This window comes from Carassius gibelio, chromosome B1 (assembly GCF_023724105.1).
Source record: "Carassius gibelio isolate Cgi1373 ecotype wild population from Czech Republic chromosome B1, carGib1.2-hapl.c, whole genome shotgun sequence".
Taxonomy (NCBI): Eukaryota; Metazoa; Chordata; class Actinopteri; order Cypriniformes; family Cyprinidae; genus Carassius; species Carassius gibelio.
Genome location: NC_068396.1, coordinates 17,638,051 through 17,651,160, shown reverse-complemented (window position 1 = coordinate 17,651,160; position 13,110 = coordinate 17,638,051). Strand labels below are relative to the sequence as shown.

Genomic DNA, 13,110 nt, shown 5'->3' with positions numbered 1-13,110 from the left:
GATCAGAGTCCTTACCTGAACACATCTGAAGGATAATATTCCACCGGGTGTGGCAAAATGGCTCGATAGCGCCACCTATACACTTTCAACAGAGTGCGCCTCGAGCTATGTTTCACGTACATGTACAAAAATCGGTACACACATGTAACTCACCAATATCTACAAAAAAGTCTCTTGGTACGAAATCCGAATCCCAACAGGAAGTCGGTTATTTTGAATTTTCCCTGCAAAATTGGTGTTGTTTTTGCGATTTTCAGGGGTTGTACTTTAACGAACTCCTCCTAGAGATTTATTCAGATCAACACCAAACTTGGTCAGTGTAATCTAAAGCCATTTGCGATGTTAAATTGCGAAGGACTTGAGGTTTCGTGAAAGGGCGTGTCCATGGCGGCCTGACAAATTTCGATGTTTCGCCATAAAAAAGGAAGTTGCTGTAACTCAGACATACAATGTCCAATCTGCCCCAAACTTCACATGTTGGATGAGACTCTTGACCTGAACAGATCTACATGCCCATATTCAGTTATAGTCATAGCGCCACCTATTGGCAACAGGAAGTGACATATTTTACACTGTGACAGACTATTTCTAGAAATTCTATGACATCAATGTCTTTTTTTGTGGTCAGTCTAATCTAAAGACCTGTGTGATGTTTAGTTGTGAAGATCTTGAGTTTTTGTTAAAGGGCGTGTCCATGGCAAAAAAGACTCTTGGAGCAAAATTCTAAAACCAACAGGAAGTCGGTTATTTGTAATATTATGAGCAAATTTTGTGTAATTTTGGTCATTTCCATATGTTGTATTTTAACGAACTCCTCCTACAGATTTCTTCAAATCAACACCAAATTTGGTATGCCTAATCTAAATGCCTTTGCGATGTTAAATTGCGAAGATCTTGAGTTTTCGTTGAAGGGCGTGTCCGTGGCGGCCTGGCGAATTTCAATGATTCGCCATGAAAAATGAAGTTGCTATAACTCAGACATACAATGTCCAATCTGCCCGTAACTTCACATGTTTGATGAGACTCCAAACCTGAACAGATTGACATGCCCATATTCAGTTATAGTCATAGCGCCACCTATTGGCAACAGGAAGTGACATATTTTACGCTGTGACGAACTACTCCTAGAAATTTTTTGACATCAATGTATTTTTTGTGGTCAGTCTAATCTAAAGGCCTGTGCGATGTTCAGTTGTGAAGATCTTGAGTTTTCGTTAAAAGGCGTGTCCACGGCACCATGGCGAATTTCGATGTCTCGCCATGTGAATAAAAGATGTTATAACTCAGGCATAAAATGTCAGATTTTCCCCAAACTTCACATGTGTTATAAGAGTCCTGACCTGAACAGATCTGCAGGCCAATATTCCACCGGGTGTGGCAGAATGGCTCGATAGCGCCACCTATACACTTTCAACGGATTGGCCTCGAGCTATGTTTCACGTACATGTACAAAAATTGGTACACACATGTAACTCACCAATATCTACAAAAAAGTCTCTTGGTACGAAATCCGAATCCCAACAGGAAGTCGGTTATTTTGAATTTTCCCTGCAAAATTGGTGTTGTTTTTGCCGTTTTCAGGGGTTGTACTTTAACGAACTCCTCCTAGAGATTTATTCAGATCAACACCAAACTTGGTCAGTTAAATCTAAAGCCATTTGCGATGTTAAATTGCGATGGACTTGAGATTTCGTTAAAGGGCGTGTCCATGGCGGCCTGACAAAATTCTATGTTTCGCCATGAAAAAGGAAGTTGCTGTTACTCAGACTTACAATGTCCAATCTGCCCCAAACTTCACATGTAAGATAAGAGTCCTGCCCTGAACACATCTGAAGGCCAATAGTCCATTATAATGAGAGCACCACCTGCTGGCAACACAAAGATTGGCACACATATGGAGTAAACTTTGATATATTCCACTTATATTTATGAGTTTAAATGCATGTTTCTCACCGTTCACCTATTTACTAAAGCCACTCGCTGCCGGTGAGCCCGTGTGCGAGGGCCCGTTTATCGCTGCTTGCAGCTTTAATTAGGGCCCGAGCACCGAGGTGCGAGGACCCTATTGTATCTGCTTTGTTTATTCTTCTTCTTCTTGTTCTTCTTCTTCTTCTTCTTCTTCTTCTTCTTCTTCTTCTCCCGAATGAATCGCATTTTTGAGGGCTTTAACATGCTCAAAAAGTCATGAAACTTTGCACACGCGTCAAACCTGGTGAAAAACAAACTACTCCTATAATTTTTTTGAGATTAACATATATTTTGTGGTCAGTCTAATCTAAAGGCCTGTGCAATGTTAACTTTTGGAGATCTTGAGTTTTTGTTAAAGGGTGTTTCCATGGCGCCATGACAAAATTTGATGTCTTGCCACAGCAAGAGAAGTTGTTGTAACTCAAGCATAAAATGTTCAATCTTCCCCAAACTTCACATGTTTCATAAAAGTCCTGGCCTGAACACATCTGAAGGCCAATATTCCATTATAATGATAGCGCCACCTGCTGGCAACGGTAAGATTGGCACATATATGGGATATACTTTGATATATTCCACTTATATTTAGGACATTAAATGCATATTTCTCAATGTTCACCTTTTTACTAAAGCCACATGATGGCGGTGAGCCCGGGTGCGAGGGCCCGTTCATCGCTGCTTGCAGCTTTAATTCATCTTTATATTTTTTGTAAAGTGTTAACATTCATAAATAATGTTGAGTCTAATTATATCCAATTTTCCCGTGTCAACAATTTTAGGCATCGGCCATTTTGAATGATGTTTTAAAATGCTGTATTTTTATAACATTATAATATCGTTACGGAAATACAAAATTCTTCGGCTCCATGGCCTGATGTTACTCAAAGTTTGGGGGCAGCTCCACCTTGTGGTCAAACTTTATAATGAAATATGTAAAAAAATGCTATTAACTTTGGAATAGATTAGACTATTGAAATGAAAATGGTCTCCCTATAGTCTCTGTTCATGCCAAGAACATCGATACCAATTATGGGAAAATTGGACATACTTCCTCCCCGCCATTTTGGTTAATGTTGAAAATCTACTTTTTCGAACTCCTCCTAGACTGTTAGTCCGATTTTCACCAAATTTGACGCTGAGCATCTTCAGACCCCACTGGCCAAAAGTTATGGATTTTGTGTTGATACACAAAACGGTTGCTGGAAGGATTCTGGAAGGTTCCTGGAAGGATGCCAAAATGCATTTGAGGCTGTATCTCATCAAAGCTTTGACATATGTGACCCGTCACGGAAACCAGTGACACAAGTCGGCAGCACAACTTTCGAGCAAAATGAGAAAGAAGCATTTTGTTTTTTTTTTTCAAAATTGGTGATTTTGGTTTTTTGCAGAATCTGTTGATATCACAAAGAAGCCTCTACGTGTTTGAGATAGCAGTATTGGTATATTTAAAAGCGTACATTTTGAGGTTGAAATCAGGTTGTTTGTCGGAGATTCTAGCACGCAGTAGGGGCGTTTCATTGTCTGTCTGTATTTCCATACTGGATAAGCCGGCTTTTGTTTTTGTTTTTTTGTTATTGTCCCCGCCCTCCGAGGGAAGAGTGGCTACTTAGTATGCAGCGCTCTGGCCGGCTGAAGATGGACGCCACAAAGATGAACGCAGACTAGCTGAACCGTGGCCGTTACACCGAAAATGTTTCAAAGTACTTCTTCGACAAGCCGGATGCTTATAAACAAGCGCTCACTGATTCAGAAGATGATCTGAGCGACAATGAAAGTGGCGTAATAAGACTGTAATATCCCTAATCTACAACTGAGCGAAGATGTTTGCGTGTGTGTGCTTATGTGTGTGTGTGTGGGGGGGGGATTTCATGTCCCCTTTGAGGCTCGCACGGGTATCCTAAATATTTTAAGTTCAGCCAGGCTGGCACCAGGCCAGGCATTTAGTGCAAAAATGGTTTCATTTGTATGCCTGAATTTAACCCATGAATCGATGACCTGCATATCTGTTACATCTCCCCCTTTACGTCAGATGAAGTGCCTGTGTGGACATCATCAGACGACAATCATCAGGATGGGCAGATGACAGGTGAATCGTGATGGTCATGTAGCAGGTGGGTCATGATGGCAGGTGGTTCCTGAAGCTGAGGATTCAGCTTGATGAGGTTTTGTGTTGTCTTTGACTTGGCACCCCCTTTCTGGGGATTCCATCGGAGACCTCCAGCCACAGTTGTCGTGAGTTTGGCTGTAGAGGTTTGCATCTCGTTGAGTCTCCTATATAGGATGAAGGTCACGCCAAGAGTCAGGGTGTGACCAATGACAGTGGAGATGCACCGTGCAGTGTCGGCAGCAGTCTAGGCTAGGACCGCAGATGACGGGTTCGGAACGGGCTGTCGAGACAGTGCTTGGAGGGCTGTGTCGACGGGAGTAATGTCAATGTGTTGGGTGGTACCTTTCAGTACTTGGTCAAGCAGGTTGGCACGGGTGGCGGTGTCATGCTGGTCGTAGGTCAGTGTAGCTGAGCGCACAGGAGTGTTGACGAGCCATCTGTTACCCACAGTCTCTGCTTGCGTTTCTGTGACTTGTGTACGAGGCTTGGCTTCGGCAGGGCAGCGCATATCGCTGACCCAGGGTTGCCGCTTGCAGATTCCTTCAGCGTTGTGTCTGAGGAAGGGTTTGCTAAGGCAGAGATAATGAATGTCTTTGGTCAAAGTACACATGTGCATGTTTGGGGCCAGGTACAGCTGTGTGTCGCTGTCATGGTAGGCCACCACATCTGGAATGTGTGTCTTGGTGTGGGTGTTGCTTTTCCACATCCTGACACTGACAATGTCTTTAGTTCTGTAGACTTGGCTTGACTCACTGATGGGTTGGTTCAAGCGCACATTCACTTCTCTCTGTTTGGGGTTGACGTGCCGTAGGATGGCACTATCCAGCGAGTTGGCCAGGTGTATTTGTAGCAGGTCAGTTGGCATGGTGATGGCGTAAGACAGCACAGTTAACACAAGGCTTAAGGGTATCATGTATGGTGGGGTTTTACTCGGGGTTAGGCTGTCATTGGAGGAGCTAACCTCCCACAGCATGTCTGTTGTTAATGCTGTAAACAGCTGAGTCTGGGTAAAGTCCTTTTGGAGGACAGTAAACAGTGGTTTCAAGGAGTTTACGGACTGGTTCGCTGCATTGACACTGGACATAACAATGTTAAACATTCTGGCGGCAACAGCGGTTCTGAGCAAAGCTCTCGGGAACTATTTGGAGCGGTGGTGGTGTCCACTTAACTCCATTTGTGTAACAGTCACTTTCTCATGTTGGCTGAACATGTGTTTGACATCGGCCTCAGTGTGAGTGAGGGAGTCCTCTCTCCATCGGAACCTTGTACAGCTGTATTCGGTTACAGTGCTGGGGTAGTGTGCCCTGTCATCGGTGGTCAGGAGTCTCAGTGGTTTTCTCGGTGGCAGCTGTCCTCTCTTTGGCTGACAGCACGGCACGGCAAACCACAGCAGCATCCTGGTACAGATAATAGGGAGAGAGAGAGAGAAAGGGGAGAAAGAAACAAACGAGGGCTGTCTTTGGTTGGACAGGGCAGCCTCTTTGCTTAGTGGGCGGTGACTGGGTTTAGCTCGCCCTCGCCCATGTTTTACCACATCTTGCTGCTGGCATGACGCTTGCCTCAGTGTTTTGTCAGTGGCTCTGGTGCTGCGTGGTGCAGCACATGCTGCGTCATGGAAATATATTGGCATTATCCCCCTCTTGCTCCGTGGCATTACAAGCCCTGGCATTGTGATGTCAGACGGTGCACAACTCACAATATTGTTATGTGCACGCAGCATGTTTTGTGTATCATGCAGTGGTCTGGGGCGTTGGTTGTCAGTGACAGTAGACTGGTTGCCAGGGTGGATGGAGGGGTCTGAGAGGTGGTAAAGCAAAGTAATCATCGAGGTCTCAGAAGCCCGCATGTCTGCTATTTTGGTCTGTGTAGACAACGGAGCCAGCGTAAGCGATTCTGAGGTAGGCAGTTTAGCTAGTAAAGTTCTTATGCTGTGTGTAATCACTTCAACCTTGAATGTGGGTGGGTGGGTTGGGAGTGACCACAGAATGTTGTGCCAGTTTTGGCAAGGGTGTCAGTGTGATCTTTAAAATCCTTGTCTAGACTTGGTAGCTTCGAGTGTCCTTTTACCTTCCTCCAGTACACTGTCACATTGTGTGTTTTTGTGATGTTATCACATTGCTGGAACAGGTGTTGGTGTTTGACATGCTTGTTGTTTGCAAGTGTGAGTCCGAGTTCCACACATTCAGGTGAGGATTGGAAGAAACCCAGCGTGTGGTTTAAGGTTTGACCACATTGCAGGTTGAGCCGAACAGCGACCCCTTTGGTGTAAGCTGGTACCACCGTACCCTGTTTGTTGACTAAGGTACAGAGGCATGAACTTGAGCTTGTCTTTAGGGTGTTGTACTCATGGCTGGCTGCTGGGGTTCCCGTGACCTCTGTGACCTGACAGTCTGGCTCTGTGGGAGTTCCCGTGACCTCTGTGACCTGGCAGTCTGGCTCTGGCAACCTGTGTGGCTGGCGGGAAAAAGATTCTCGCACTTGAGAAAAGTCTTTTAGCTGTTTGAAGTTCAGAAAAGGGTCAAAGTGTTCTAGCAGGTCTTTGCCGATGAGAAATGTATGAGTGTTCAGTGGTGAGACAACCATGGGATGTACTAGACCCATCAGAACGATTGTGAGGTGAGTGGAAACAACCTGTTCAAACTGGATGTCATTCTGTCTGTACGCCTGTACATTCAGTTCATAAGCTTGAGGTTTAAGAGTTCGATCTTGTCTTTTAGCTTCAAATTGGAGTCTTTTGATAAGGTGAGATGAGATCACCGTCAGGTTTAATCCTGTGTCGATCAGGTCTTCCCTGCTGACTCCTTTTCGGCCCACCCCCTTTTTTGACAAGGCTGCCCAGGAATGTTGGCATCAGGGCAGGTGTGACGATCGATGGGTGGTGAGGACCGGTCTTGTGTAGCTCGCTGCGAAGGCAGGTAGTCAAAACAGCATTTTCTGGTACCTTGTGTTTGTGGTACATGGTGTGAGGACCTGTGCTGTCTCGTTCAGGGTGTGCAGCTGTCGGCTGTGGAGCTTGGGTGATGCTGTCACCTTGTGCTGTGACAGTTAGCTCTGTGGTCTGTGGATGACAGGCAGTGTTCTGGGTGCTTGGTTCATCTTCCTTGCGATTTTTCATGTAAAGAAGCTTTTTCAGCATCCTCAGGATCTCTGCTGTCTCAGACGTGGCTGCACTGTGTTTTTCTGACGTGGGCTCAGGATTGAGCTTACCAGTGTCATGTCGAGAGTGGTTCCACTGCCGGCTGTCGGGGCTTTGTGTCCTGGACGGTGGGGATCGGTTGTTTTTGGGTCGCTGGTCCCAGAATCGCTCGCTCTGGTGCATTGGAAGAGCACCACCATGATTGTGTTGCCCTCTGCTTGCTTGGAACGGTATTGACTCTCTGTAAAAATGTCTGTGACTGTGGTGTTGTAGGGCGCCATCTAGGGTTAACTCCAAGCAGTGCTCAGAGACGGAGACTTTGGGGTTTTTCACAGTCTTTTCACAAATAGTCTTTTGCTTGGTGCAAGCTTTGTGGGCTAAGTTCCGTAACTCTTGTGTAGTCCTGTTACGTGGACACGCTGGGACTCTGAGATGAAAACTCCAACTGGCATGTAGGTTTAGGAGGAACAGAGTTTTTAAGTTGACATCCTGTTCCATACCTGGTTCGTTGCATGCTCCGAAGTAGGCTTTTCGTAGCTGACTACAGAAAGTCTGTGGGTTTTCAAATCGGCCCTGTTTGAGGTCCATAGCAATAAGGAGCCCATGGTCTGAGTCTGGATCAGAGAATTCAAGAATCAAAGTTTGTAGCAGTTGCTGGTAGTACGCTTTGACAGTCTCTGGTTGACTATCCAGAAAACAATGCACATCACGGCTGGACGTGATTTTTAACAGGTACAATGTGTTCACCAGTGTTAATTTCGTTGACTAAATATTTTCGTCATTATTTTCGTCACGAATATATTTTTGCGGACGAAAACGAAACGAAACGAGAGAGCCACTGATGGAGACTAAAACTATGACTAAATTGATTGACATTATCGTCAACGAATAAAGGACGAGACGAAAATAGACTGTGACGAAAATCAAATCAGCAGACGAGAGAGATGCGAGGAATGAACAAAAGAACCGGCAAAACGGAACAGGCGAGACTGCATGAGAGAAGAGAACCAATCAGAGCCTGACTTATTGAGACGTGAAGCGAAGGTTTTCAGTTTTCAAATGAGCTCCCGGGAAGTCGGCATTCGAAGAGGTGATGTCTAAAAGAGCGACAAAATGTCCACAGCTCACTTCACGTTTGACGACGAACAAAACAAAACAAAGCGTAAAGCACGCGGAGCGCTCATTCGTGGCAAGAACACAACCAATTTGAAAAGACATTTACAGACGAGCCACCTGGACATTTTCTCAAATGTAATTTCACAACGATGTTTTTTTGTTTGTTTGTCAAAATTAACACTGGTGTTCACATCTGTCACGTTAGCAACAGTTTGCAAATGAAAGTCAATGGCTTCTAAAGAAGCATGAACGTCATGTCCTCCTGCAGGATCTGGATTGAATGTAGAGATGCTTCTGGCTAGCTTGTGAAGTTCTCTGTGAGCAGTGCAGGGTTTAGTGACATGCGTTCTCTGGAAGGGTTCTCTCCCCTCCGTTGTTGACAGGTGTTCTTGTAAGCTGGCTGCTGATTTCTTGAGTCGTGATCTTACACCCTCTTTTACAGCTCTGGGTTCTTGGCTGAAAGGGTTGGAGTGGCGGGCCGGGAGAAACTTTGTGGTGTGCGTTTCTCCGATGCAGCCACTCTGTAATCTGTGAGATTGTCTCAGTTCTGTGTGAACAGTGTCAAGTTCATCTTGGAGCTTGTCTCACTGCAGAGTAAGCTTTTTGAATTTAGCTCGGGCCGCTTGCAAGTCTGTTTTGCAGGCCCAGGTTTTATAGTCTCTTTCTTTCAGTTCACTCTCTGCCCTTTTTAGGAGAGTGTCACCTTGATGGAGTTTTTTGTTGAGTTCTTTTCTGGCTTCTCTCTCCAGCTGTTCTCTTTGATCCGTGTCGAGGCGAAGATCTTGCAGGGCATTGTGAAGTCTTTCAACTCCTTTCTGTAGCTCTGGATCTGTGTCATCCTCTTTCTCGCGCTGGTTCTGGGTCTCGAGGAGGAGCTGATCAAGATGACTCCGGGTTGGGGCCTGGTCCTTCCAGGCCTCCTCCGCGATGTTGCTCTGGTCACTGAGCCGTGCCTGGGCAACGAGAATGTGAACTAGGCTTCCGAAGATCCTGGCGAGTTCTTTGTAGTAGTCGCTTCGGTTTGGATCGCGTGCCATCAGTTCATCTAGCTCGGTGTCTAGTTGCTCTGGGTGCTGCAGGTTACTGGCGTCCTTGGGCAGGAAGGGGGTCATCACTGCTTTCAACCATGTCGAGAGGTGGCCCCTCTGGGACTGCTGGACTGGATGCCTGGAACATCCTGACTCTGTCGGTGAGAGAAGCACAGCACACACACACACACACACACAAAAAGACCAATGCAAGTTCGTTCTACGTTTAACGAGCTATATTCATACGGGCTGTGCCGTTTATGAGAATTTTTGGGGCTAACTGATGCAAACAGTCAGACAGTTAAGTAGCCAATTAATTGGGTCAACGAAGGACCTGAAATGGAGATTTGACAGGCAGTAGCCTAGCGGGTCGTGTGATGACACCGGCTGCTGGTGGTCGCTCTACTATTTAGCTTCGTTGGTGGCTCATAGGTTACTGTCTCTATGTGAAATGAAAGAAACAAATCACAACAGAACAGGGGATAGAAAAAGATCAGAGTGAAACAACACTTGAAATGAGATAAAAACAATAGAAACACAATGTGTTAGTGACAATAAGGAGGCCTAAGCCTACTGCTAGGTTTTAAGATAGGGCCAACAGGTGAGTGGGCCATCTGGATAGGAAACCTAGAAATATGGTGTGGCTTAAAGAAGCAAAAGGGTCAAACACTTAAACTATATCCGGGGGAATATCTAATATTCTGTGGCTTATAATAAGTGGATGGGTTTTATCACATTTGGTTCACCTGGGTGAATTGAAATCATTCAGGTGGAAACCAGTGGCTTGGTCAACCTCTCCGGCGCTCCCCAAACACTCAACCGCAGTGTCCCCGGTCCTCCGTTACTCTGGCGTGGCGCACTCTCGAACAGCTTGTGACTTTTGGCACAACCTTTGGAGTGCCAAATTGCTGATGTCTCCACCGCGTGCCGCTAACGGACAGAGACAAGAGGACCCGAGTTTCACTCGCAGCCAGTGGTCGGGCACCGGTCGGGCAGCCTTGCTCACTGGAAACCTGAGATGACTGTCCAATCACCAAGGGAGTTCTACAATCAAATACACAAAGAATGAACAAAGGAAACTTAAAGTTAATTAAGGTTTGGTTTGTTTAACATCAATTGAGTAACTATGTATGTAGAAAGGTAACAGCTTTACCTAATAATGATAAAACAAAACAAAGGAATTATGATAATAATGGTAATTATCAAAATAACCTAAGCCAAAAGAGAGAAGAAAAATAATAAAATCAAAATAAAAGATGGGAATGAAACACGAGAGAAGTAGTAGCTGGTTTTCACCACAAAAGGGGGGAGGGGGGGGGGGGTACTGTCTCTCTGTGCTTAACCTGGCAAGCAGAAAACTTAATCCAAATTAAAAATTCAAAACTGGTTTAAATCAAAATTTAAAATAAGCATGTAAGAATTAAAAGGTAAATCTGAATAATATCCTATAATCAAATGATAGCTGTAAGTTATCATTAATAATTATGAAATAAATCAAACAGGGTGAGATTAGTAAAAAAGGGTAAAAGTGGACATGCGATTCAAAACAGAATGGAAAAGACAGAGGTTTGTTAATCGATTTAACAGGAGACTGCCACTAGATGGCTTACCTTCTAAGTGGGTCAATCAGTAGTTGACCTGAAACATCTAGATTTCCACTATTAAACAATTACATTTTAATTCAAATCATGTTTGAACCAAACTCAAAGTAAATGTAAACAGTCAAAGGCAGGGAAAATTCTTTTTTTCCCTGTAATAATATTCGCATGAGCAAAGCTGCAAATGCAAATAATTATCGAGAATTTAAACAGCTAATTCAATACCTCAATGGAAAAAGATTAGCAATTAGAGCGCACTATCTGAAAGGCCACGGGATGGCGACTTTGCACTCATGCAAGCTGGAATCAGAAAGCAGAGCGTAACCTGAAATTTCTGAACCACGAGTTCCCTCTGGTGTTTAGATAGCGGAATTACAGAATTTACATAGGACTTAGAATCTGATCGTTTGTCAGGCTGATTTTCTGCATCAAATCACGAGTAACAAACAAAAAGTTTTAATTCTGTGGTGCTATATTAAACATAGGGTGAAGGAGACGTCACTTCCTGTTCGTTGTTAACGGCTGTACTGCGTTTGAGCTCCGCCACTATCTTCTTTTCATTGACTATTTTTAACTTAAAAATCAATTTTATACATCATTGTTTCCGTTTATATAACGCATGAATATATCCTCTATTGTATTCTACAACAAAAACAATCAGAGCGCCTCGCTATCACTAGTTTTTTTTTGATCGACCGGGTCCGCTATTAGCTTTTAGCCAGTTAGCATCAGCAAGCGTGGTTGCTGCTAACTGCGCTTACATTGCTAATACTCTATTCACACACATTACCACTGCTGTACTCACTGTTACTTGCTTTAATGGCGGATGAATGTCTCCACTCTGTGCAGCTCGAGCTCGAGGCCGTGGGGAAGCAGATTCGCGACCTGGAACAGAGGCAGGCCCAGCTGAGAGAGCGGAGAGCGGCGCTGGAATCATCCCGGGCTGACGCTCACAAGTCCGGGGTAAGTATACAGCGTGCTGTTAACAGTCCCACCACGTCTACTCCGTGTGTTTCTCTGCGCAGGCCCGGTGCACCCAGGACGCGATCTTCCCAGATGTCCATCCACAGCGGAGGACGCGAGCTGGGTCCCGTGCGACGACTTCTCCCCCTCCTGCCTTCGAGATCTCCATCCAGAACCGCTTCGCTCCCCTCCGCGAGACAGGACGCGACGCTGTGATCATCGGAAACTCCATCGTCCGACACGTAAGTGTTACGTTAGCTGAAGGTAAAGTGCACACTCATTGTTTGCCTGGTGCTTGTGTTCTCGATGTTTCTGCGCAGATACCCGTGATCCTGAAGGACGACGAGAGCCCCAGAGCGGTCGTGCTTCACGCCGGGGTTAACGACACCACGCTGCGGCAGACGGAGACGCTGAAGAGGGACTTCAGGAGCCCGATCGAGACGGTTCGCAGCACGACACCCGCGGCGACGATCGTCGTGTCAGGACCACTGCCCACGTATCGACGAGGACACAAAAGGTTCAGTAGACTTTTTGCTTTAAATGAATGGTTGTTGTCATGGTGTAAAGAACAGAAACTGCTATTTGTTAATAACTGGAATCTTTTCTGGGAGCGTCCTAGACTGTTTCGCGCTGATGGATTACACCCCAGCAGAATTGGAGCGGAGCTTCTCTCTGACAACATCTCCAGGACACTTCGCTCCATGTGACTAGTAAGACAATTCTCAAATAACCATTATGATGAGTTTTGTTCCACCCGCTTAAATGCTAAAAGTACTTGCGCTGTAAAATCTATTAAGACCGTGTCTGTTCCCCGAATAGTGAGGTCAAAATATAAATATAAATATAAAGTAGGATCTAGAAAAAAAAAATCTTATCGTAATTAAACCAGAAAAATTTAAAGTAAATGAACAAAAACAATTTTTAAAGTTTGGGCTCATAAATATTAGATCTCTCACACCAAAAGCAGTTATTGTAAATGAAATGATCACACATAATAGTTTTGATTTACTCTGCTTGACTGAAACCTGGCTAAAACCAAATGATTATTTTGGTCTAAATGAGTCTACTCCACCAAACTACTGTTATAAGCATGATCCCCGTCAGACTGGTCGTGGCGGGGGTGTTGCAACAATATATAGTGATGTTCTCAATGTTTCCCAGAAAACAGGATACAGGTTTAACTCTTTTGAAATA

The 13,110-nt window shown here is 44.9% G+C and overlaps 1 protein-coding gene across 3 annotated transcripts in view; it reads left to right on the top strand.

The window, feature by feature from the left end:
* The window catches only part of LOC127949660 (uncharacterized), a 170,722-nt gene extending 157,955 nt beyond the window's left edge, over positions 1–12,767 (top strand). The window contains exon 3 of one of the 3 annotated variants that reach the window (XM_052547117.1): positions 12,434–12,767. In XM_052547117.1, coding sequence (XP_052403077.1) covers positions 12,434–12,623 — 190 coding nt within the window. In that variant the 3' untranslated portion in view covers positions 12,624–12,767. The remainder of the gene's footprint in view (positions 1–12,433) is intronic. The other 2 variants (XM_052547116.1, XM_052547115.1) reach the window with 2 other exon arrangements.
* Positions 12,768–13,110: the final 343 nt, after the last annotated feature.